The sequence below is a fragment of the Salmo trutta genome, chromosome 18 (genome assembly GCF_901001165.1).
Source record: "Salmo trutta chromosome 18, fSalTru1.1, whole genome shotgun sequence".
In the NCBI taxonomy this organism is placed as follows: Eukaryota; Metazoa; Chordata; class Actinopteri; order Salmoniformes; family Salmonidae; genus Salmo; species Salmo trutta.
In genome coordinates, this window is record NC_042974.1 from 12,425,228 (window position 1) to 12,453,093 (window position 27,866).

The window sequence follows — 27,866 nt, forward strand, 5'->3', positions numbered from 1 at the left end:
AGGTGTACATAGCCTGTGCAGTTAATCCCCCCATAGGCAAGGTGTACATAGCCTGTGTCAGTTAATCCCCCCATAGGCAAGGTGTACATAGCCTGTGTCGGTTAATCACCCCATAGGCAAGGTGTACATAGCCTGTGTCGGTTAATCACCCCATAGGCAAGGTGTACATAGCCTGTGTCAGTTAATCCCCCCATAGGCAAGGTGTACGTAGCCTGTGTCGGTTAATCACCCCATAGGCAAGGTGTACATAGCCTGTGTCGGTTAATCACCCCATAGGCAAGGTGTACATAGCCTGTGTCAGTTAATCACCCCATAGGCAAGGTGTACATAGCCGGTGTCAGTTAATCACCCCATAGGCTAGGTGTACATAGCCGGTGTCTAAATGAATAGTTGTGAAATGATCTGTTGGGTGTTGTTACCATGATCAACTTGTTTTTCTTGCTTTTAGATAACAGGATCAGCATTGGTTACTAACACGGATACACCCACTTCCTATTGCAAAACAGAGCTTGCAGCTCAACTTCCTGAATTGAAACTGAACACAAGTTCTGAGCTACAACAATTTCACATAGGCTTAACAAAAACATATGTTTTAACCCTTGACCATGTGCAACAACATGGTAACTGCCAGGTGATAACACAGCCACCCACTTTGAATGCAAAGTTATTTTCAGATCACATGTTAATGGTGGTAGGCTGACCCACGCTAACGCTTTTCCTCCCTCCCACTCACTCCTGAAATGTCACCTCTGCCCAACAACAAATATCCCTTCCCTCAGCAGCATTAGCTTCTTATGAAGACTTTCCTTTCTGCTGTGACTCAACTGTGAGAATTCTGAGTAAGGGAGTTGCCTCTTTTTTTAGCACTATGAACCAAGGCCTTAAGAGGTACAGAGGTGTGGGTTTACTTTCAGAATTACATTGTTAGAAAGAGTGAAAAAAACTACCTGATGAAGTGAAATATATACAGTACCAGTCAAAAGTTTGGACACACCTACTCATTCAAGGGGTTTTCCTTATTTTTGCTATTTTCTACATTGTATAATAATAGTGAAGACATCAAAACTATGAAATAACACATATGGAATCATGTAGTAACCAAAAAAGTGTTAAACAAATCAAAATATATTTTATATTTGAGATTCTTCCAAGTAGCCACCCTTTGCCTTGATGACGTCTTTGCACATTCTTGCCCTTCTCTCAACCAGCTTCATGAGGTAGTCACCTGGAATGCATTTCAATTAACAGGCGCACATTGTTAAAAGTTAATTTGTGTAATTTCCTTCCTTCTTAATGCATTTGAGCCAATCAGTTGTGTTGTGACAAGGTAGGGGTGGTATACAGAAGATTGCCCTATTTGGTAAAAGATCAAGTCCATGTTATGGCAAGAACAGCTCAAATAAGCAAAGAGAAACGACAGTCCATCGTTACTTTAAGACATGAAGGTCAGTCAATCTGGAACATTTCCAGCACTTTGGAAGTTTCTTCAAGTGCAGTCGCAAAAAACCATCAATCGCTATGATGAAACTGGCTCTCATGAGGACCGCCACAGGAAAGGAAGACCCAGAGTTACCTCTGCTGCAGAGGATAAGTTCATTAGAGTTACCAGCCTCAGAAATTACAGCCCTAATAAATGTTTCAGAGTTCAAGTAACAGACACATCTCAACATCAACCGTTCAGAGTACAGTCGTGGCCAAATGTTTTGAGAATGACACAAATATTAATTTCCACAAAGTTTGCTGCTTCAGTGCCTTTAGATATTTTTGTCAGATGTTACTATGGAATACTAAAGTATAATTACAAGCATTTCATAAGTGTTGAAGGCTTTTATTGACAATTACATGAAGTTGATGCAAAGAGTAAATATTTGCAGTGTTGACCCTTCCTTTTCAAGACCTCTGCAATCCGCCCTGGCATGCTGTAAATTAACTTCTGGGCCACATCCTGACTGATGGCAGCCCATTCTTGCATAATCAATGCTTGGAGTTTGTCAGAATTTGTGGGTTTTTGTTTGTCCATCCGCCTCTTGAGGATTGACCACAAGTTCTCAATGGGATTAAGGTCTGGGGAGTTTCCTGGCCATGGACCCAAAATATTAATGTTTTGTTCTCCGAGCCACATAGTTATCACTTTTGCCTTATGGCAAGTTGCTCCATCATGCTGGAAAAGGCATTGTTCATCACCAAACTGTTCCTGGATGGTTGGGAGAAGTTGCTCTCGGAGGATGTGTTGGTACCATTCTTTATTCATGGCTGTGTTCTTAGGAAAAATTGTGAGTGAGCCCACTCCCTTGGCTGAGAAGCAAACCCACACATGAATGGTCTCAGGATGCTTTACTGTTGGCATGACACAGTAAAGTAGCGCTCACCTTGTCTTCTCCGGACAAGCTTTTTTCCAGATGTCCCAAACAATCGGAAAGGGGATTCATCAGAGAAAACGACTTTACCCCAGTCCTCAGCAGTCCAATTCCTGTACCTTTTGCAGAATATCAGTCTGTCCCTGATGTTTTTCCTGGAGAGAAGTGGCTTCTTTGCTGCCCTTCTTGACACCAGGCCATCCTCCAAAAGTATTCGCCTCAATGTGCAGTGCAGATGCACTCACACCTGCCTGCTGCCATTCCTGAGCAAGCTCTGTACTGGTGGTGCCCCGATCCCGCAGCTGAATCAACTTTAGGATACAGTCCTGGCGCTTGCTGGACTTTCTTGGGCGCCCTGAAGCCTTCTTCACAACAATTGAACTGCTCTCCTTGAAGTTCTTGATGATCCGATAAATTGTGGATTTAGGTGCAATCTTACTGGCAGCAATATCCTTGCCTGAGAAGCCCTTTTTGTGCAAAGCAATGATGACGGCACGTGTTTCCTTGCAGGCAACCATGGTTGACAGAGGAAGAACAATGATTCCAAGCACTACCCACCTTTTGAAGCTTCCAGTCTGTTATTCGAACTCAATCAGCATGACAGAGTGATCTCCAGCCTTGTCCTTGTCAACACTCACACCTGTGTTAATGAGAGAATCACTGACATGATGTCAGCTGGTCCTTTTGTGGCAGGGCTGAAATGCAGTGGAATTTTTAGGAGGGGATTCAGTTCATTTGCATGGCAAAGAGGGACTTTGCAATTAATTGGAATACATCTGATCACTCTTCACAACATTCTGGAGTATATGCAAATTGCCATAATACAAACTGAGGCAGCAGACTTTGTGAAAATTAATATTTGTGTCATCCTCAAAACTTTTGGTCACGACTGTAGACTGTGTGAATTAGGCCTTCATGGTTCGAATTGCTGCAAAGAAACCACTACTAAAAGGACACCAATAAGAAGAAGAGACTTGCTTGGGCCAAGAAACACCAGAAATGGACATTTGACTGGTGGAAATCTGTCCTTTGGTATGATGAGTCCAAATTTGAGATGTTTGGTTCTTTGTGAGACACAGAGTAGGTGAACAGATGATCTCCGCATGTGTGGTTCCCACCGCGAAGCATGGAGGAGGAGTTGTGAAGGTGTGGGGGTGCTTTGCTGGTGACACTGTCAGTGATTTATTTAGAATTCAAAGGCACACTTAACCAGCATGGCTACCACAGCATTCTGCAGCGATACGCCTTCCCATCTGGTTTGCGCTTTGTGAGTCTATCATTTGTTTTTCAACAGGACAATGACCCAACACACATCCAGGCTGTGTAGGGGCTATTTGACCAAGAAGAAGAGTGATGGAGTGCTGCATCAGATGACCTGGCCTCCAGTCATCCGACCTCAACCCAATTGAGATGTGCTCAGCATATGTGAGAACTCCTTCAAGACTGTTGGAAAAGCATTCCTCATGAAGCTGGTAGAAATGCCAAGAGTGTGCAAAGCTGTCATCAAGGCAAACTTTGAAGAATCTAAAATCAAAAATATATTTTGATTTGTTTAACACTTTTTTGGTTATGACATGCTATTTCATAGTTTTGCTGTCTTCACTATTATTCTACAATGTAGAAAATAGTAAAAATAAAGAAAAACCCTTGAATGAGTAGGTGTGTCCAAACTTTTGACTGGTACTGTATGTGTGAGAGAGAACCAAGATGCTTTGGAAATGTAATGTGGATGGTTTAACTAAATTAAGAGAGTCAGTGTGGTAGTGTTCAACTTCACTTCGGCACACATCTAGTGATAAAATCACTGTACAAACAGAAAACACAGTGTGAAATGTGGTGATATGTAGAAATACACTATATATAAACACAATCGTATGTGGACACCCCTCCCTTCAAATTAGTGGATTTGGCCATTTCAGCCACACCCGTTGCTGAGAGGTGTATAAAATGCTAGAGATGTTATTGGGAAGTGGAAACGTCTAGGAGCAACAATGGCTCAGCCGCGAAGTGGTAGGCCACACAAGCTCACAGAACAAGACCGCCGAGTGCTGAAGCACGAGGTGCGTAAAAATCGTCTGTCCTCGGTTGCAACACTCACTACCGAGTTCCAAATCGCCTCTAGAAGCAACGTCAGCACAACAACTGTTCGTCGGGAGCTTAATGAAATGGGTGTCCATGGCCGAGTAGCCGCACACAAGCCTAAGATCCCCATGCACAATGCCAAGCTTCGGCTTGTGTGGTGTAAAGCTCACCACTATTGGACTTTGGAGCAGTGTAAACATGTTCTCTGGTGGACGTATCTGGGTTTGGCGGATGCCAGGAGAACACTACCTGCCCCAATGCATAGTGCCAACTGTACATTTTGGTGGAGGAGGAATAATGGTGTCGGACTGTTTTTCATGGTTCGGGCTAGGCCCCTTAGTTCCAGTGAAGGGAAATCTTGACGACACAGCATACAATGACATTCTAGACAATTCTGTGCTTCCAACTTTGTGGTAACAGTTTAGGGAAGGCCCTTTCCTGTTTCAGCATGACAATGCCCCTGTGCACAAAGCGAGGTCCATACAGAAATGGTTTGTCGAGATCAGTGTGGAAGAACTTGACTGGCCTGCACAGAGCCCTGACTTCAACCCCATAGAACAGCTTTGGGATGAATTGGAACGCAGACTAGACTGCGAGCCAGCCCTAATCGCCCGACATCCATTGCCCAACCTCACTAATGCTCTTGTGGAAAGCCTTCCCAGAAGAGTGGAGGCTGTTATAGCAGCAAATGGGGGGGATCAACTTAGATGTACCACGAGTAGGTGTCCACATACTTTTGGTCATGTAGTGTATGTACTATAGAATTTGACTCGCCTACGTGCAAACACACACACAGTTGAAATAAGCAACAAGACAATGTCAGGTTTTCTTAATAAAAATAATTCATTTCAGGACAACATATAAATAAGTATTGAAACGCACAGTACAGATAATATTTGATATTAATAAATACTTAAACAAAACAAAGCTTTTCATACAATACCTTATTATTGACAGGTTACACAAAAATGTCTCACAACTTTTGCATGTTTTGTTACAACTTTGCATGTTTATGTATGTCAAGGAAAGTACCAGAGCAGCTTATTAAGTATTGTGCCGTGTGTAGTGGTCTGAATGGGGTTCAGACCCATAACCAAAGAGCATGTACTGACAACTAATTACCCTTGTATTATATTATATTATGCGTATCATCTGCTTAGAGCACAGATCTATATCTAGTCTGCCATAAGTTTAATCAACAAAATACATTTTTTGCAGGCGTCAGATATGCATATTGAACAGATGTCGGATATGCATATTGAACAGATGTCGGATATGCATATTGAACAGATGTCGGATATGCATATTGAACAGATGTCGGATATGCATATTGAACAGATGTCGGATATGCATATTGAACAGATGTCAGATATGCATATTGAACAGATGTCAGATATGCATATTGAACAGACTTCATCGATGCCTTAGTTAAGAGGTCAAATCAATGCTTTCTAGACGATGGCACGTTTTTTGGCAGAAAGGAAATGTCAGTTCAAATATATAGGTTTAAAAGAAGAAAACACAGGAATGTCAGTTTTATATCAAACAGAGTAGTAGAGTGAGGCATCGTGTGAGCAGAGCAGATTTCAGCAGAGCCCCTACGATAAAGAGGTACTATACTGCAGGCCAGGTTCTATGGGTGGTGAGGTATTTTACTGCAGGCTTGTATTTGTATTTATTATGGATCCCCATTGGCTGCAGCCAAAGCAGCAGCTACTCTTCCTGGGGTCCAGCCATGCCACAGCTACAAGGTATGAACTAAGCTAAGAGCTGTGTTGCTGTTTTTCCCCACAGGTGTTTGTTAACATTCTCCCTCCCTTCCTCCTCTGAATGAGGTGTTGAGCTCTACGGGGATTTCTCCTGCCTTTATGTTCTCCTTCCTTACCTCCAAACACACACTCCTTTCCTCACTGGCAATCCCCTTGGACGAGATCAACTGAACTCTGCTCTCATCTATAAGTAACTCATTAACTAGGAGTCTGTGTGAAGGTAATTGCCCAGCATTAACACATATAGAACATACTGTAACGTGGTACAACTCTCAGGGCAAGCGCTAACTTGGACTTTTACAGTAGAGATACAAAAAGTGGTCGACAGCGAACAAGAACACAACGACATATGTACTGCCAGCAGACATCTATGTGGCAGTGGGAGAGGTTGAAAACAAGAACACAACGACATATGTACTGCCAGCAGACATCTATGTGGCAGTGGGAGAGGTTGAAAACAAGAACACAACGACATATGTACTGCCAGCAGACATCTATGTGGCAGTGGGAGAGGTTGAAAACAAGAACACAACGACATATGTACTGCCAGCAGACATCTATGTGGCAGTGGGAGAGGTTGAAAACAAGAACACAACGACATATGTACTGCCAGCAGACATCTATGTGGCAGTGGGAGAGGTTGAAAACAAGAACACAACGACATATGTACTGCCAGCAGACATCTATGTGGCAGTGGGAGAGGTTGAAAACAAGAACACAACGACATATGTACTGCCAGCAGACATCTATGTGGCAGTGGGAGAGGTTGAAAACAAGAACACAACGACATATGTACTGCCAGCAGACATCTATGTGGCAGTGGGAGAGGTTGAAAACAAGAACACAACGACATATGTACTGCCAGCAGACATCTATGTGGCAGTGGGAGAGGTTGAAAACAAGAACACAACGACATATGTACTGCCAGCAGACATCTATGTGGCAGTGGGAGAGGTTGAAAACAAGAACACAACGACATATGTACTGCCAGCAGACATCTATGTGGCAGTGGGAGAGGTTGAAAACAAGAACACAACGACATATGTACTGCCAGCAGACATCTATGTGGCAGTGGGAGAGGTTGAAAACAAGAACACAACAGCATCTGTACTGAGGTTGAATATTATTGAGTTTTAACTACTGTTTTCTCTGTCATGTAACATAACCTCTACGTTTGACTTCTGATCAAGCAGCACCATTCCGTTCTTAAGGGTCCTGCCCACTCGCTCAGATACTGTACATTAGCTGTCTTGGTAGGTACAGTTTTGACTGTACCTAATCCTGTTTAAACCACATTTCTACTGACCAAACTCTCATTTTGGTAGTGGTCGTGATGGCTTTGGCACAACTTTACAGTTGTCAGAATTTTGGTCGATGAGGTTCTTAAACAAAAGCTGCAGTTTATCACATTATTGTGTCGGTAACGAGCTGCTTGATAGATAATTCCTTGGCCGTATTATTAAGCAGCTTACGTATTGCGCTTTTTTCAAGATACAATCAGTAGTCCAGCATGATACATACTGTACACGTTGTCCGTTGTCTTGACACATATACCTCACCTTTCATCTTGTACACGTGGGATAATAATAACTGCACTAAGAGGTATTCTGCCGGCCATTTCTACTGCCCCTGCTCTTTTCTCTTCATGAGCACATGTTAAAACGGGCTTCTGGCCTTAGGGTCACTAGTTTCAGAGATGCATTGACTAGCATGGTGGCACGACCATTTTAATCTTCCCCAAACCTTTGGGCTCACCCCCTGTAGACCTGCTTAAAGTGGTCACATTCATTACAGAAGCCTTGCTTCTCTATGTTGGCATAGTGGTCACAGCCTTGGGCTTTACAGCTCTGCTTCATCGTCTCTTTAGGTGCCCCTGCCCTCTCCCTGCGGCTCTCTCTCTGCCCCCGCGTGGCCCGGCACTCTGGACACAGGTCTGTGCAGCCAGGGAAGAAGTTACTGCAGCCATTCCACCTGCACGTGGCCTGGGTCTGGGTCTGTCTGGGTCTGTCTGGTTCTGGTTTAGCAGTTCGCTGCAGATAGAGAAAAACAAAGAGGAAACAAATCATTCTACACTCTGAAACTGTAAAAGTGATTTGCAATTCAAGATGTAGTGTACATCCACTGGGCCCTGTGTGAGAGGGAGGGAGACACTCACCATGACCAGTGGAGGGGAGTGGGCACCGGGAGCCCTGCTAGCATTCTGGTTCAGCCTGGAGCTCTGCTCGTTAAAGAAGCACTCCAGCATGGTATTGCCCTCAGCCCCACACCCCGGGCCCTGACAGCGCGAAGCATTTTGGAAGCCTGCCTCCGACGCGTGGCGAGTCTGGATTGGAGCAGGAGGAGGAAGGGTCGCTACTGGAGGAGATAAACCCAGAGAAAACACATGTCAAACTCACATATGACCACACACAATATCAACTATTCTTGAGATTCAGGTAAATTTGCAGCTTTTCCAGTTCTGTCTGGTGTAAACATCGAGTTAGTTTCATGTTGTTTCTAAGTATACTGACATAAGTAGACCAAGATAAGACATGACAGCTGTGGCTTTTGATGTGGCCTGATTCCTTTAGATTAAATCTATATATTTTGCTGGGACTTGAAAAGAAAAGCATTTCTTGTTAAAATGACTAAGAACAAGCATCTGGTTAGACTTACGGTGGTTGGTCTGATAGTCCAAATAGCAGATGGTGCAGAATCCACGCTTCTGTTGAGTTCCAAAGAACTGGCATCCCGACCTCTTACAGGGCCGGCCCGAGTACTCAGATTCCCTGGGCGGGGGCTGGGTCCATAACGACCCAGAAGAGGCCGCTGCTGCCGACGGCTGGGGCTCCTCGCCCCGCACTGTGCCAGTACTCTGGAAACACGGGGGGCACAGTCCGTTAAATATCCTGAAGGCCTCCTGGTGGCACATGCTGCACCTCCCTGGTGCATTCTGCCGGCTGTTAAAGCAGCGTTCACACAGACCATTGTGCTCCTTGCTGCGGGTGAAAACGCAGCCAGGCATCTTGCACTTCATGGCGTGGGTTTCGCTGTAACGGCAGGACGCCGAGCACGGCGGAGCGACGGAGAGCGGGCTGGATAACACCGCCAGACGGCCAGGGGGGCTGGGCCGTACTCTACTACTACACCCCGGCTCACAAGCCTGACCACCGCCTTTCGTAGGGGCAGCCTCTGTCCTCCCGTTGGGCTGGCCCTGGCGTTTCTCAAAGCACTCGTGGCAGTGTGGCTGGGTGTCCACGGAGACGTAGAAGGTGCACCGTGGTGTGGCACATCGGATCTCGATGAGGGACAATTGAGACACGGAGAAGGGGGGTGGTCTATGGGGGTGGGGGGCGGCCCACAGTTGGTCCTTGTCCTCCTGCCAGCGCTTGTACTCGTGGTTGACCAACTGGAGGTAGTCCTCCATCAGGTTCATGTCCTCAGGCAGGTTCCCTTCATCCAGCCTGGGAAAGGCAGCACGCAACACACTCAATACTACTGATAGGATAATTATACACCTCTTGGCCAGACTGCCAGGTCGACAATAATGACAACTGGTTCTCAACTTGACCCACCCCAATAAATAAAGTACTATTATGCCACAAAGACTTTTTAAAAACAGATTTGTATTGTGCTTTTTAAACAGTGTTTTACATCCTGTTCTCTATCGTTCTCCATGCCTCTAGCGTCCCACCCACCTCGCAGCATTGATGATGCGTGTGGTATCGTAGCCCAGTCCAATGACAGGGATCTCCATCAGCATTAGGTAGTCCTTCAGAAGCCTCTCCTTCTGAGTTTGCTCCTTCTCCATCAAGAAGTGCACGTGGAGCTCCTCGAAGCCCCCGCGGCCCGGGTTGATCAGCGGTACTGCTCGGATCTCTGGGGCACACAGTCATAATGATGATAAACAGGAAGTAGTATATAGCTAGCACCTTTCTGGGACACAATGACACTGAACACCAAAACAGCACAATAAATGACCCAATATAGTAAGTTGTGGAAGATGGGTCACATTCCCCTCATCCTACAAGCACCTCTCAACACAGTAATCTATCAACGACGGTTACTGTTCACACCTGGGCCACTGTCTTTGATGGTGATGAGGGGAGCAAAGTGCTGGGAGTCGTAGCCGAGCACTATGGGGTACTTGTAGCATTCCCTTGGAGGCCAGTGCAGAGGAAGGTAGATGCCCCCCACGTTGAGGGGAGAGAAGGAGGAGCAGGACCTCATGCTGCGCAGCACCTGGTCTGTAAGGATACAGCCATGAGTTAGTCACTGAACACAATACAGCACACTGACTGCTTCTACTGCTGTAATAGACAAACCTACAGATACAGCACACTGACTACTTCTACTGCTATAGTAGACAGACCAACAAAAAGACAGCACACTGACTGATTCTACTGCTGTAGTAGACACATCTACAGAAAGAACTACAGAAACTGCATATACATCTGGGTTTGAACTTCTGATGAACTGAGTGATAAGAGGCTCCATTGAGAAAGGCTGTACCTGCGATGACGATGATGGGCCTGCGGAGGATGTTGGAGAGGATAAAGATGTGCATGTCCTCCAGGGAGTCAAACTGCAGCCCGTTGCTGCTGGACACAGGCGACGCCATCTTGATGATTTTCTCCCATTCCTCCTCCCAATTCTGACAGAAGAATAATCAATTACAACCCCTTTAGCTGCTTTAAACATCATGATCCTAATAACAGGTGATACTACTAACAGACCTGGGTGATACTACCAACAAGTGATACTACTAACAGACCTGGGTGATACTACCAACAAGTGATACTACTAACAGACCTGGGTGATACTACCAACAAGTGATACTACTAACAGACCTGGGTGATACTACCAACAAGTGATACTACTAACAGACCTGGGTGATACTACCAACAGGTGATACTACTAACAGACCTGGGTGATACTACCAACAAGTGATACTACTAACAGACCTGGGTGATACTACCAACAAGTGATACTACTAACAGACCTGGGTGATACTACCAACAAGTGATACTACTAACAGACCTGGGTGATACTACCAACAGGTGATACTACTAACAGACCTGGGTGATACTACCAACAGGTGATACTACTAACAGACCTGGGTGATACTACTAACAGACCTGGGTGATACTACTAACAGACCTGGGTGATACAACCAACAGGTGATACTACTAACAGACCTGGGTGATACTACCAACAAGTGATACTACTAACAGACCTGGGTGATACTACCAACAAGTGATACTACTAACAGACCTGGGTGATACTACCAACAGGTGATACTACTAACAGACCTGGGTGATACTACCAACAAGTGATACTACTAACAGACCTGGGTGATACTACCAACAGGTGATACTACTAACAGACCTGGGTGATACTAATAACAGACCTGGGTGATACTACTAACAGACCTGGGTGATACTAATAACATACCTGGGTGATACTAGTAACAGACCTGGGTGATACTACTAACAGACCTGGGTGATACAACTAACAGACCTGGATGAAACTACCAACAGGTGATACTACTAACAGACCTGGGTGATACTAATAACAGACCTGGGTGATACTACTAACAGATCTGGGTGATACAACCAACAGGTGATACTACTAACAGACTTGGGTGATACTAGTAACAGACCTGGGTGATACTACTAACGGACCTGGGTGATACTACTAACAGACCTGGGTGATACTACTAACAGACCTGGGTGATACAACCAACAGGTGATACTACTAACAGACCTGGGTGATACTACCAACAGGTGATACTACTAACAGACCTGGGTGATACTAATAACAGACCTGGGTGATACTACCAACAGGTGATACTACTAACAGACCTGGGTGATACAACCAACAGGTGATACTACCAACAGACCTGTGTGATACTACTAACAGACCTGGGTGATACTACCAACAGGTGATACTACTAACAGACCTGGGTGATACTACCAACAGGTGATACTACTAACAGACCTGGGTGATACTACCAACAAGTGATACTACTAACAGACCTGGGTGATACTACCAACAGGTGATACTACTAACAGACCTGGGTGATACTACCAACAGGTGATACTACTAACAGACCTGGGTGATACAACCAACAGGTGATACTACCAACAGACCTGTGTGATACTACTAACAGACCTGGGTGATACTACCAACAGGTGATACTACTAACAGACCTGGGTGATACTACCAACAGGTGATACTACCAACAGACCTGTGTGATACTACTAACAGACCTGGGTGATACTACCAACAGGTGATACTACTAACATTTACATTTTTACATGTTAGTCATTTAACAGACGCTCTTATTCAGAGCGACTTACAGTAGTGAATGCATACATTTCATGCATTTTATTTATTTTTATTTTTTTGTACTGGCCCCCCGTGGGAATCGAACCCACAACCCTGGCGTTGCACACACCATGCTCTACCAACTGAGCCACAGGGATGACCACTACGACCTGGGTGACACTACTAGCAGACCTGGGTGACACTACTAGCAGACCTGGGTGATACTACTAACAGACCTGGTTGATACTAATAATAGGTGGGGTGATACTACTAACAGATGATACTACTAATAGACCTGGGTGATACTACTAAAAGGTGATACTAGTAACAGATGACGCTACTAATAGACCTGGGTGATACTACTAACAGGTGATACTACTAACAGGTGATACTAATAACAGGTGATACTACTAACAGACCTGGGTGATACTACAAACAGACCTGGGCGATACTACAAACAGACCTGGGCGATACTACTAACAGACCTGGGCGATACTACTAACAGACCTGGGCAATACTACTAACAGACCTGGGCAATACTACTAACAGACCTGGGCGATACTACTAACAGACCTGGGCAATACTACTAACAGGTGATACTACCAACAGACCTGTGTGATACTACTAACAGACCTGGGTGATACTACCAACAGGTGATACTACTAACAGACCTGGGTGATACTACCAACAAGTGATACTACTAACAGACCTGGGTGATACTACCAACAAGTGATACTACTAACAGACCTGGGTGATACTACCAACAAGTGATACTACTAACAGACCTGGGTGATACTACCAACAGGTGATACTACTAACAGACCTGGGTGATACTACCAACAAGTGATACTACTAACAGACCTGGGTGATACTACCAACAAGTGATACTACTAACAGACCTGGGTGATACTACCAACAAGTGATACTACTAACAGACCTGGGTGATACTACCAACAGGTGATACTACTAACAGACCTGGGTGATACTACCAACAGGTGATACTACTAACAGACCTGGGTGATACTACTAACAGACCTGGGTGATACTACTAACAGACCTGGGTGATACAACCAACAGGTGATACTACTAACAGACCTGGGTGATACTACCAACAAGTGATACTACTAACAGACCTGGGTGATACTACCAACAAGTGATACTACTAACAGACCTGGGTGATACTACCAACAGGTGATACTACTAACAGACCTGGGTGATACTACCAACAAGTGATACTACTAACAGACCTGGGTGATACTACCAACAGGTGATACTACTAACAGACCTGGGTGATACTAATAACAGACCTGGGTGATACTACTAACAGACCTGGGTGATACTAATAACATACCTGGGTGATACTAGTAACAGACCTGGGTGATACTACTAACAGACCTGGGTGATACAACTAACAGACCTGGATGAAACTACCAACAGGTGATACTACTAACAGACCTGGGTGATACTAATAACAGACCTGGGTGATACTACTAACAGATCTGGGTGATACAACCAACAGGTGATACTACTAACAGACTTGGGTGATACTAGTAACAGACCTGGGTGATACTACTAACGGACCTGGGTGATACTACTAACAGACCTGGGTGATACTACTAACAGACCTGGGTGATACAACCAACAGGTGATACTACTAACAGACCTGGGTGATACTACCAACAGGTGATACTACTAACAGACCTGGGTGATACTAATAACAGACCTGGGTGATACTACCAACAGGTGATACTACTAACAGACCTGGGTGATACAACCAACAGGTGATACTACCAACAGACCTGTGTGATACTACTAACAGACCTGGGTGATACTACCAACAGGTGATACTACTAACAGACCTGGGTGATACTACCAACAGGTGATACTACTAACAGACCTGGGTGATACTACCAACAAGTGATACTACTAACAGACCTGGGTGATACTACCAACAGGTGATACTACTAACAGACCTGGGTGATACTACCAACAGGTGATACTACTAACAGACCTGGGTGATACAACCAACAGGTGATACTACCAACAGACCTGTGTGATACTACTAACAGACCTGGGTGATACTACCAACAGGTGATACTACTAACAGACCTGGGTGATACTACCAACAGGTGATACTACCAACAGACCTGTGTGATACTACTAACAGACCTGGGTGATACTACCAACAGGTGATACTACTAACATTTACATTTTTACATGTTAGTCATTTAACAGACGCTCTTATTCAGAGCGACTTACAGTAGTGAATGCATACATTTCATGCATTTTATTTATTTTTATTTTTTTGTACTGGCCCCCCGTGGGAATCGAACCCACAACCCTGGCGTTGCACACACCATGCTCTACCAACTGAGCCACAGGGATGACCACTACGACCTGGGTGACACTACTAGCAGACCTGGGTGACACTACTAGCAGACCTGGGTGATACTACTAACAGACCTGGTTGATACTAATAATAGGTGGGGTGATACTACTAACAGATGATACTACTAATAGACCTGGGTGATACTACTAAAAGGTGATACTAGTAACAGATGACGCTACTAATAGACCTGGGTGATACTACTAACAGGTGATACTACTAACAGGTGATACTAATAACAGGTGATACTACTAACAGACCTGGGTGATACTACAAACAGACCTGGGCGATACTACAAACAGACCTGGGCGATACTACTAACAGACCTGGGCGATACTACTAACAGACCTGGGCAATACTACTAACAGACCTGGGCAATACTACTAACAGACCTGGGCGATACTACTAACAGACCTGGGCAATACTACTAACAGGTGATACTACCAACAGACCTGTGTGATACTACTAACAGACCTGGGTGATACTACCAACAGGTGATACTACTAACAGACCTGGGTGATACTACCAACAAGTGATACTACTAACAGACCTGGGTGATACTACCAACAAGTGATACTACTAACAGACCTGGGTGATACTACCAACAAGTGATACTACTAACAGACCTGGGTGATACTACCAACAGGTGATACTACTAACAGACCTGGGTGATACTACCAACAAGTGATACTACTAACAGACCTGGGTGATACTACCAACAAGTGATACTACTAACAGACCTGGGTGATACTACCAACAAGTGATACTACTAACAGACCTGGGTGATACTACCAACAGGTGATACTACTAACAGACCTGGGTGATACTACCAACAGGTGATACTACTAACAGACCTGGGTGATACTACTAACAGACCTGGGTGATACTACTAACAGACCTGGGTGATACAACCAACAGGTGATACTACTAACAGACCTGGGTGATACTACCAACAAGTGATACTACTAACAGACCTGGGTGATACTACCAACAAGTGATACTACTAACAGACCTGGGTGATACTACCAACAGGTGATACTACTAACAGACCTGGGTGATACTACCAACAAGTGATACTACTAACAGACCTGGGTGATACTACCAACAGGTGATACTACTAACAGACCTGGGTGATACTAATAACAGACCTGGGTGATACTACTAACAGACCTGGGTGATACTAATAACATACCTGGGTGATACTAGTAACAGACCTGGGTGATACTACTAACAGACCTGGGTGATACAACTAACAGACCTGGATGAAACTACCAACAGGTGATACTACTAACAGACCTGGGTGATACTAATAACAGACCTGGGTGATACTACTAACAGATCTGGGTGATACAACCAACAGGTGATACTACTAACAGACTTGGGTGATACTAGTAACAGACCTGGGTGATACTACTAACGGACCTGGGTGATACTACTAACAGACCTGGGTGATACTACTAACAGACCTGGGTGATACAACCAACAGGTGATACTACTAACAGACCTGGGTGATACTACCAACAGGTGATACTACTAACAGACCTGGGTGATACTAATAACAGACCTGGGTGATACTACCAACAGGTGATACTACTAACAGACCTGGGTGATACAACCAACAGGTGATACTACCAACAGACCTGTGTGATACTACTAACAGACCTGGGTGATACTACCAACAGGTGATACTACTAACAGACCTGGGTGATACTACCAACAGGTGATACTACTAACAGACCTGGGTGATACTACCAACAAGTGATACTACTAACAGACCTGGGTGATACTACCAACAGGTGATACTACTAACAGACCTGGGTGATACTACCAACAGGTGATACTACTAACAGACCTGGGTGATACAACCAACAGGTGATACTACCAACAGACCTGTGTGATACTACTAACAGACCTGGGTGATACTACCAACAGGTGATACTACTAACAGACCTGGGTGATACTACCAACAGGTGATACTACCAACAGACCTGTGTGATACTACTAACAGACCTGGGTGATACTACCAACAGGTGATACTACTAACATTTACATTTTTACATGTTAGTCATTTAACAGACGCTCTTATTCAGAGCGACTTACAGTAGTGAATGCATACATTTCATGCATTTTATTTATTTTTATTTTTTTGTACTGGCCCCCCGTGGGAATCGAACCCACAACCCTGGCGTTGCACACACCATGCTCTACCAACTGAGCCACAGGGATGACCACTACGACCTGGGTGACACTACTAGCAGACCTGGGTGACACTACTAGCAGACCTGGGTGATACTACTAACAGACCTGGTTGATACTAATAATAGGTGGGGTGATACTACTAACAGATGATACTACTAATAGACCTGGGTGATACTACTAAAAGGTGATACTAGTAACAGATGACGCTACTAATAGACCTGGGTGATACTACTAACAGGTGATACTACTAACAGGTGATACTAATAACAGGTGATACTACTAACAGACCTGGGTGATACTACAAACAGACCTGGGCGATACTACAAACAGACCTGGGCGATACTACTAACAGACCTGGGCGATACTACTAACAGACCTGGGCAATACTACTAACAGACCTGGGCAATACTACTAACAGACCTGGGCGATACTACTAACAGACCTGGGCAATACTACTAACAGGTGATACTACTAACAGACCTGGGTAATACTACTAATAGACCTGGGTGATACTACTAACAGATGATACTACTAATATACCCGGGCGATACTACTAACAGACCTGGGTGATACTACTAACAGGTGATACTACTAACAGACCTGGGTGATACTACTAATAGACCTGGGTGATACTACTAACAGATGATACTACTAATATACCTGGGTGATACTACTAACAGACAATACTACTAAAAGCTGATACCTGGGTCAGAATATGTCAAACACTTTCAAATACTTGGTTTGCACTTGATTTAGTTTGCCTGGTCCCTAAAGTGCTAACTCCAAACTAAATCAAGCACACATCTTACTACACTTTTCAAGTATTTGACGTTATGTACTTTGGCCCAGGTCTGCTATAGTAACACCATCCTGGTCGTAGAGGACGTCTGCTATAGTAACACCATCCTGGTCGTAGAGGAGGTCTGCTATAGTAACACCATCCTGGTCGTAGAGGAGGTCTGCTATAGTAACACCATCCTGGTTGTAGAGGAGGTCTGCTATAGTAACACCATCCTGGTTGTTGAGGAGGTCTGCTGTAGTAACACCATCCTGGTCGTAGAGGAGGTCTGCTATAGTAACACCATCCTGGTTGTAGAGGAGGTCTGCTATAGTAACACCATCCTGGACGTAGAGGAGGTCTGCTATAGTAACACCATCCTGGTTGTTGAGGAGGTCTGCTATAGTAACACCATCCTGGACGTAGAGGAGGTCTGCTATAGTAACACCATCCTGGACGTAGAGGAGGTCTGCTATAGTAACACCATCCTGGACGTAGAGGAGGTCTGCTATAGTAACACCATCCTGGTCGTAGAGGAGGTCTGCTATAGTAACACCATCCTGGACGTAGAGGAGGTCTGCTATAGTAACACCATCCTGGACGTAGAGGAGGTCTGCTATAGTAACACCATCCTGGTCATAGAGGAGGTCTGCTATAGTAACACCATCCTGGTCGTAGAGGAGGTCTGCTATAGTAACACCATCCTGGTCGTAGAGGAGGTCTGCTATTCTAACACAATCCTGGTCATAGAGGGGGCCTCCGTTCCTCACCATGGTGCTGTAACGCAGGCCAGTCTGGGTGAACTCCTGAGACTGCAGTAGCTCTGTCTGGAAACGGGCTCTAAAGTTGCCTGTTTCGGTCTCCTTGAGCACACTGTGTAGGGCCTTCCTCAGGACCAGGTCTGTGTCCTGCACCCCCAGCATGTACTGAGAGGCAGCATGGAGAAGACAGTTCCCATCTCCTGCAACACACACAAAGCCATGACATATGGGGGTAGATATTACATACAGGTGTAGGCTCTTAATTTGATCACTCTTTTGTTGCTGAGAACTGATTATGTTCATGCATTCAAACTTTGTAGAGTTCCATCTGGTTTGATCCAGGTAGAGTGGAGGGTAAGTTTATCTACAGTGCCGTTACTAACACAACTCTTTACTATGAACTTCCCATCTTCACAACACCACAGGTAAGACTGCGAGTTATTAACAGCAAAACTATCCATCGCCGACAAAGACCTGTATCGCTCTGCAAAAAAGGAGGAAAATGAGAGAGGGAATTTCCAGAGCAGCTCTCGCAGCGCTCTTTAGGCATCCGTTATATCTGACCACCATTCATCACCTTACAGAGGAAATATAAAACAGCCTGAGAAAGTTTGACATCACAGACTATCAGCACTGTTGGTTTGTTATATCTGACCACCATTCATCACCTTACAGTGGAAATGATGTCACAGACTATCAGCACTGTTGGTTTGTGGTGTACTTTCATCGCTTTCCATGTGTTGTCTTCTATGGTTGTCATCATGCCATACAACATGGCTAAAACAGACTGGACCACTAGGCCAATGACACATACAGTATTGGTTTAAACTTTAACTGTAGAATGGTGGTCAGATATGCTCCCTTGGCACATTAACACTAAAACAACCTAAACTAAATAAGAGAATGAAAAAACAGCCTTCAGTGATGACTGGAGAGGGTGACAGATGGGCTAAATGAGTAAATCAGGTAAAGTTGCGTTTGCAGGTTTTAATCCAAGTTTAAGAAATCAATGATAAACCATCTGGCAGACAAACCGTCTGACTCTTACTGCAGGGCGGTGGGTCTTTTTGTCATTGTAACAAAATGGGCCTAAAGCATTTGAAATACCCTGCTGCCTGCCACACCAAAGAGAGGAATTTCCCTGATTGTGGTTCTCTGTGACTAAGTGCTGTGAAGCTGCCATTTGACTCTTTCTTCCCCTTGTCAGCTACTCCAGAGACATCCGAGACATGTGGCCCTGGACTTTCCAGAGGGGCGGTGCGTGGCTCGGCTGGAATGTTTTCTATTCACGAGCTTCACCAACAACCAATAGAGATCTCATTTTGTGTGGGATGATATATTTTTATATTTTACACCCGCATATTTCTTAACCTAAAAGAAGACGTTCTGAGTTCTGACACTGAATACCTTCTGCCTTCCTCTTTTTGTCTTCCGCCATGTTGAATACAGCAGTCTGGGTCTATAGAGGTGGACAGCGTGTCGAAAACACCAGTAGAGGTGGACAGCGTGTCGAAAACAACAGAAGAGGTGGACAGCGTACTGAAAACACCAGTAGAGGTGGACAGCGTGCTGAAAACACCAGTAGAGGTGGACAGCGTGTCGAAAACACCAGTAGAGGTGGACAGCGTGTCGAATACACCAGTAGAGGTGGACAGCGTGTCGAATACACCAGTAGAGGTGGACAGCGTGTCGAATACACCAGTAGAGGTGGACAGCGTGTCGAATACACCAGTAGAGGTGGACAGCGTGCTGAAAACACCAGTAGAGGTGGACAGCGTGCTGAAAACACCAGTAGAGGTGGACAGCGTGTCGAATACACCAGTAGAGGTGGACAGCGTGTCGAATACACCAGTAGAGGTGGACAGCGTGCTGAAAACACCAGTAGAGGTGGACAGCGTGCTGAAAACACCAGTAGAGGTGGACAGCGTGTCGAATACACCAGTAGAGGTGGACAGCGTGTCGAATACACCAGTGGAGGTGGACAGCGTGTCGAATACACCAGTGGAGGTGGACAGCATGTCGAATACACCAGTAGAGGTGGACAGCTTGCTGAAAACACCAGCAGAGGTGGAGACACTGTGTTGCGATAAGTGCAACACTGTTTTTGCATACTGTATGCTCTCAAATATTATACCTTTGTAATGTGTATCACTATCATAACCTTGTAATATGTGCATTACTATTATAACTATGTAATATGTATTATAAACTGGTTGTTTTGAGCCCTGAATGTTGATTGGCTGAAAGCCATGGTATATCAGACCGTATACCATGGGTATGACAAAAAAGTACAATTTACTGGTCTAATTACGTTGGTAACCAGTTTATAATAGTAATAAGGCAATAAGGTATTTGTGGTATATGGCCATTATACCACGGCTAAGGGCTGTATCCAGGCACTCTGTGTTGCCTCTTGCATAAGAACAGTCCTTAGCCATGGTATATTGGCCATATACCACACCTCCTCGGGCCTTACTGCTTAATTATAACTATGTAATATGCATTATAACTATGTACATTATTAAAACTATGTAATATGTATTATAACTACGTACATTATTATAACTGTGATATGTACATTACTATTATAACTCTGTAAAATGTACGATAACTATGTACATTATTATAACTATGTAATATGTATTATAACTATGTACATTATTATAACTATGTAATATGTATTATAACTATGTACATTATTATAACTGTGATATGTACATTACTATTATAACTCTGCAAAATGTATTATAACTATGTAATATGTATTATAACTATGTACATTATTATAACTATGTAATATGTATTATAACTATGTACATTATTATAACTGTGATATGTACATTACTATTATAACTCTGTAAAATGTACGATAACTATGTACATTATTATAACTATGTAATATGTATTATAACTATGTACATTATTATAACTATGTAATATGTATTATAACTATGTACATTATTATAACTGTGATATGTACATTACTATTATAACTCTGCAAAATGTATTATAACTATGTAATATGTACATTACTATTATAACTATGTAATAGGTATTATAACTATGTAATATGCACATTATTATAACTATGTAATAGGCATTATAACTATGTAATGTGTACATTACTATTACAACTATGTTATCTGTATATTACTATTATAACTATGTAATAGGTATTATAACTATGTAATATGTATATTACTATTATAACTGTAATGTGTACATTACTATTACAACTATGTTATATGTATATTACTATTATAACTATGCAATAGGTATTATAACTAATATGTACATTACTATTAACCCTGTAATAGGTAATATAACTGTAATATGTACATTACTATCATAACTATTTAATAGGTATTACAACTATGTATTATGTACATTACTATTATAACTATGTAATATGTATTATAACTATGTAATATGTATTATAACTATGTAATATGCACATTATTATAACTATGTAATAGGTATTATAACTATGTAATATGCACATTATTCTAACTATGTAATAGGTATTATAACTATGTAATATGCACATTATTATAACTATGTAATAGGTATTATAACTATGTAATATGCACATTATTATAACTATGTAATAGGTATTATAACTATGTAATATGTACATTACTATCATAACTATGTAATATGTATTATAACTACGTAATATGTATATTACAACTATAACTATGTAATTTGTACATTACTATTATAAGTATAATATGTACATTACTATTATAACTATGTAATACAATTTGAAAAAGTAAAAATTACGTTTTTGGATTACTATTCTTTCAACAATTTGAGGTATGATTGGAGCAATAGCTTTCTTCTGTCAGTAAAGGGAACATTCCAACCGAGCAACAACAAACTTCCGCTCAGCTCACCTTGATCATGTTCCATCTGGAGGTTGAATCATACTGTACAAAACACACATTTCTGGTAAAAACACACTATGCTTGTTGTGTTGTCAGAATCCTCATATGTATACTGAACAAAAATATAAACGCACCATGCAACAATTTCAAAGATTTTACTGAGTTATAAGGAAATCAGTCAATTGAAATAAATGCACTAGGCCCTAATCTATGGTTTCGCCATGACTGGGAATACAGATATGTATCTGTTGGTCACAGATACCTTTAAAAAAAAGGTAGGGGTGTGGATCAGAAAACCAGTCAGTATCTGGTGTGACCACCATATGCCTCATGCAGCATGACACATCTCCTTCGCATAGAGTTGATCAGGCTGTTGATTGTGGCCTGTGGAATGTTGTCCCACTCCTCTTCAATGGCTGTGTGAAGTTGCTGGATATTGGCAGAAACTGGAACACGCTGTCATACACGTTGATCCAGAGCATCCCAAACATGCTCAACGTGTGACATATCTGGTGAGTATGCAGGCCATGGAAAAACTGGGATATTTTCAGCTTCATGGAGCCGTGGATTATCATGCTGAAACATGAGGTGATGTTCGCACAACAATGGGCTTCAGGATCTCGTCATGGTATCACGATAAAATGAAATCGTTTTCGTTTACTGTAGCTTATGCCTGCCCATACCATAACCCCACCGCCACTATGGGGCACTCTGTTGACAACGTTGACATCAGCAAACTGCTCGCCCACACAACGCCATACACGTGGTCTGCGGTTGTTTTGAGTCCGGTTGGAAGTACTGCCAAATCCTCTAAAACAACTTTGGAGGTGGGTTATGACAGAGAAATGAACATTTAATTATCTGACAACAGCTCTGGTGGACATTCCTGCAGTCAACATGCTAATTGCACACTCAAAACTTAAGACATCTGTGGCATTGCGTTGTGTGACAAAACTGCATATTTTATTGTCCCCAGCACAAGGTTCCCGTCCTCTACCTCTCCTGTCCTCCTCTACCTCTCCTGTCCTCCTCTACCTCTCCTGTCCCCCTCTACCTCTCCTGTCCCCCTCTACCTCTCCTGTCCTCCTCTACCTCTCCTGTCCTCCTCTACCTCTCCGGTACGGTCCTCCTCTACCTCTCCGGTACGGTCCTCCTCTACCTCTCCTGTCCTCCTCTACCTCTCCTGTCCTTCTCTACCTCTCCGGTACGGTCCTCCTCTACCTCTCCTGTCCTCCTCTACCTCTCCTGTCCTTCTCTACCTCTCCTGTCCTCCTCTACCTCTCCGGTACGGTCCTCCTCTACCTCTCCGGTACGGTCCTCCTCTACCTCTCCTGTACGGTCCTCCTCTACCTCTCCTGTACGGTCCTCCTCTACCTCTCCTGTACGGTCCTCCTCTACCTCTCCTGTCCTCCTCTACCTCTCCGGTACGGTCCTCCTCTACCTCTCCGGTACGGTCCTCCTCTACCTCTCCGGTACGGTCCTCCTCTACCTCTCCTGTACGGTCCTCCTCTACCTCTCCTGTACGGTCCTCCTCTACCTCTCCGGTACGGTCCTCCTCTACCTCTCCTGTCCTTCTCTACCTCTCCTGTCCTTCTCTACCTCTCCTGTCCTCCTCTACCTCTCCGGTACGGTCCTCCTCTACCTCTCCGGTACGGTCCTCCTCTACCTCTCCTGTACGGTCCTCCTCTACCTCTCCTGTACGGTCCTCCTCTACCTCTCCTGTACGGTCCTCCTCTAGTCCTCTACCTCTGGTGTCCTGTCCTTATTCACCAGTCACCTTACGCAATGGATTCATTCCAGTGAGTCAGCAGCCAGCCAGCAACAGACAGAGTGGTCCTCCTTAGTCTTAAAGTCATGGCTGCTATGTCATTCATAGGAAAAGCTACTCTATACCATTATTTCCCAAATCAAGGTCTGGCTGGGCCCTCCAGAGACTTCTATATTTTCTAAATCAAGGTCTGGCTGGGCCCTCCAGAGACTTCTATATTTTCTAAATCAAGGTCTGGCTGGGCCCTCCAGAGACTTCTATATTTTCTAAATCAAGGTCTGGCTGGGCCCTCCAGAGACTTCTGTAGCTCAGTTGGTAGAGCATGGTGTTTGCAACACCAGGGTTGTGGGTTTGATTCCCATGGGGGGCCAGCACAGAAAAAAAAAGTATGATATGTATGAAATTGTATGAAATGTATGAATTCGCTACTGTAAGTCGCTCTGGATAAGAGCATCTGCTAAATGACTAAAATGTAAAATGTATATTTTCTAAATCAAGGCCTGGCTCGGCCCTCCAAAGGCTTCTATATTTTCCAAATTAAGGCATGGGTGGGCCCTCCAGAGACTTAGATGAGGAAATTCCACTCACTCAATAGAAAGGAAATATGTATCATGTCAAGGCTCTTTCTGGATTGGATTTACAGGAAGACAAACTTCTCTTAACCCTATAATTTTACTGGAAATACTGTAGTTTCAACATATAGGGAAAAGACAATAGCCTTTGATTCCCATTTCATGTACTGTTACTATGGTGTGACAGCATTAAAATGGCAAAGGTTCAAGATGCCAGGTGATAAGATATTGCCCTCGATAAGACAATAAATCTAATAACCTGGTTATATATCCACCTGACAATAACATTCCATCTTTGCAATGGTTCAATGAAATGACATGATTGACATGGTAACTAACCCACGTGTGAGTCAAGACAAGTGGGGTTGTTTGCTGTATGATTTGTGAATAAAGGTCCAACTCACTTAGCTACTTATTGAGAGAAGGGTTATACCCAAACCTCCACTGCAAAGCAGACAGAAACAAATCATTACAGAGTTTGAATGTGTCAACAGAATTCACTTGGTCAACATGGTCTTTAGAACAATGGATGGGAAATGATCAGTATGACAGCATAGAATTTCTGCTTTGGGATGTCCCACATAATTACCCTAGACGTTATGATCTACAAATACTGTACTGGAAATCTGCAGAGTCATGTTAGGTACCAGTCAAATCAAGAGCTGATAATGGTCATTCTAAAAGTGACACAAATCCCCCAACCCTCTCTCTGCTGAAAAAATGATCTTCAGTGTCAGGGTCTTTTAAACTCTTTTGACAAATACCTCCTACCTTCCTACTAGAATGACCAACAAGGGGAACAGAAACCCAAACCAAACTAATACATTACCATTGGTCCTCAGTGGTACCATTTTCTTGACCTCGCGGCACCAGTTGAGCTTCTTCTCCTGCTCTAGGGAGCTCTGCATGGCCCTGTCCAAGATGGCTGCCTGGATGACCTGTTGGAAGGCCTGAGGGAACTGGCTCATGCTGATCATCTCCAGGGTGTAGCGGTGCATGCCCCGCAGGTGGTGCATCAGGCTTTCCCTGCCCGCCGGCTTCACCACATCGTTGGGCACCCGCTCCCGGATCTTGACCGCTTTCAGCAGGTTACTCACAAAGAGGAACTTGGGCAGGAAATTCTGTCCCTGGGACATGGTGTTCACCAGATGTAACGTGTACCAACGCAGAACTGAAGGGGAGGAAAACAGTTGTTGGTTGGTGTCATTGGCAGCACGTGGTTCTGATCACTGGACTATATGGGCACTTCTAATACTAGACAAAGCGGGGGTCATGACTAAAGACAAACAAGACAGCTTTTGTGTTCTTTTCCAAGTTAGAATTCCCCCACAACCTCTGTTGCCCCAATGGGATGAGGCACATGGCGCCCTCTACAAGCTGATGGTGATTTGTCAGACCCTAAGCCAAAGGACAGCTCTAGGCAGGGGCTAGTTAAAAAACAAATAAGGCCCACTCACAACCACCATCACAGAAAAGTCATGCTTTGATAATACTGGCAATGATTGTTGCATAAAAGTTGCACAGAATGAAACTATTAAAAACCCTTACAGTTCTTTCCATTTGTCAAAATGGAGGACCATTGAAACAGGAACTTGTCAGTCAGACATTACTTATAACATAACAATAGGCTCTTATGATATTATTGAAGAGGCACCTAACTACAATGTGATAAAATAAGATGTATGCACCGCGTACAGTGACAACAAAACTATTCAAGCATCCTTCATCAAATACAGTATAGCCTACCTTGAAGGCGCATAATGTAATTGTAGAATAACCTCTAAATATCTATGTAATAAGGAGAGTGTTGCTCTTTCGATATTGGCAGACTTTGGTCAGAGCACCAGAATGGTGAGCGCTGCGGTTGACACAAAAGACAGTAACGGGAGCCTGCTGACAGCAACGTTTGACACATTGTAACATTGCATCGCGAGTATTGTCATAAACATAGTTACAATGTAACATTAACTATTAATTCCATATTTAATTGCTTGAGGGTGACGTCTTCGTAAACAATGGCGCCCACCGACGTGCGCAACCTGTCTCCCCAGAAACACAACAACGCAACGACTTATAGTATATAGATTTGAAACGCTAAAACGAAAGTGAGTTCCAATTATTGATAGAGAAACATATAGAATATGAATGAATATTACCTGTACAATAAGACCACCAACAAAGCCCTAAGGATGCTCCAGGTAGTCCTCGGCCACTTCAATCAAGGTAACCGCAGCAGTCCAAACAACGCCATTCAGCCTTCTTCACAATCAATTATATGTTGGTATGTTTACTCTATAGGCTGTCAAAGCATAGATCACGTCCTCCAACTTAATGTAGTTCATGTAGACTGCGGAAAAGCCAAGGCAGACAAAGGGGATTTCCAGTGTTAGGGACTTTCCACTTATCTCTCACAACCTTCAGACGCAGTTACATCTCACACACATAGGGGGTGTCTGAGCAAAGCGCCATTAGGCTACGTTCTCTGGGTCGTGTTGGTGACGAATAGCGCACTGAAATGCATGGTCCCACCTACTGTGCACAATGGAGGCGCGTCGGTGAGCACAAAGAGGGAGCGTCATTTTTTTTAAGAGACAGCGAGCCCTAGAATAAATAGTTACATTGGAATGAGATAAGTCATACATCTGACCTAAATCCTGACTCAGATTCACGATTAAAATGTAGACGTTGGCTTTCCACAATCCTATGCATTACCATGAATAGAAGAGAATGTAATATAATGAAATGGAATGGAATTTAATTTAATTTAATGAAATGGATTAGAATGGAATGGAATTTATTGTCCATTTGGTTAGAATGGCTGCTGGTCCGCCTCTCTAACCTCTCAAAAATACCTACATGTTTGTTACATGTGAGTAGGCCTACAGTAATTAAGATGAAGATTTAAATAACTTTATTGGTCAATTGCACACAAGGTCCAACCGAAATTTGACTTCCGTTTTTAACCCAACACTCCGAAAGACACACATACTTTCATATC

General features: G+C 43.6%; 1 protein-coding gene across 1 annotated transcript; it reads right to left on the reverse strand.

Annotated features, from left to right (window-relative positions):
• Nucleotides 1-5,263: 5,263 nt before the first annotated feature.
• Nucleotides 5,264-27,321, reverse strand: LOC115152841 (tumor necrosis factor alpha-induced protein 3). Its single transcript, XM_029697708.1, has 9 exons — nucleotides 27,025-27,321; nucleotides 25,698-26,039; nucleotides 18,651-18,841; nucleotides 10,700-10,841; nucleotides 10,264-10,434; nucleotides 9,886-10,066; nucleotides 8,864-9,651; nucleotides 8,364-8,563; nucleotides 5,264-8,238 (listed from the first exon to the last, which is right to left on the reverse strand). Exons 2-9 carry the CDS (start codon nucleotides 26,002-26,004, stop codon nucleotides 7,960-7,962), a joined length of 2,259 nt encoding a protein of 752 aa, XP_029553568.1. The 5' UTR covers nucleotides 26,005-26,039; nucleotides 27,025-27,321; the 3' UTR covers nucleotides 5,264-7,959.
• Between the last annotated feature and the right edge of the window lie 545 nt (nucleotides 27,322-27,866).

Excerpts from the sequence above, each read along its gene's own strand:
- LOC115152841 (XM_029697708.1), bottom strand. The coding sequence starts at position 26,004 with ATGTCCCAGGGACAGAATTTCCTGCCCAAGTTCCTCTTTGTGAGTAAC. Across the intron at positions 10,067-10,263 it reads CATCAAAGACAGTGGCCCAG|AGATCCGAGCAGTACCGCTG; the intron begins GTGTGAACAGTA and ends TGTGTGCCCCAG. Across the intron at positions 9,652-9,885 it reads CGCATCATCAATGCTGCGAG|GCTGGATGAAGGGAACCTGC; the intron begins GTGGGTGGGACG and ends TGCCTTTCCCAG.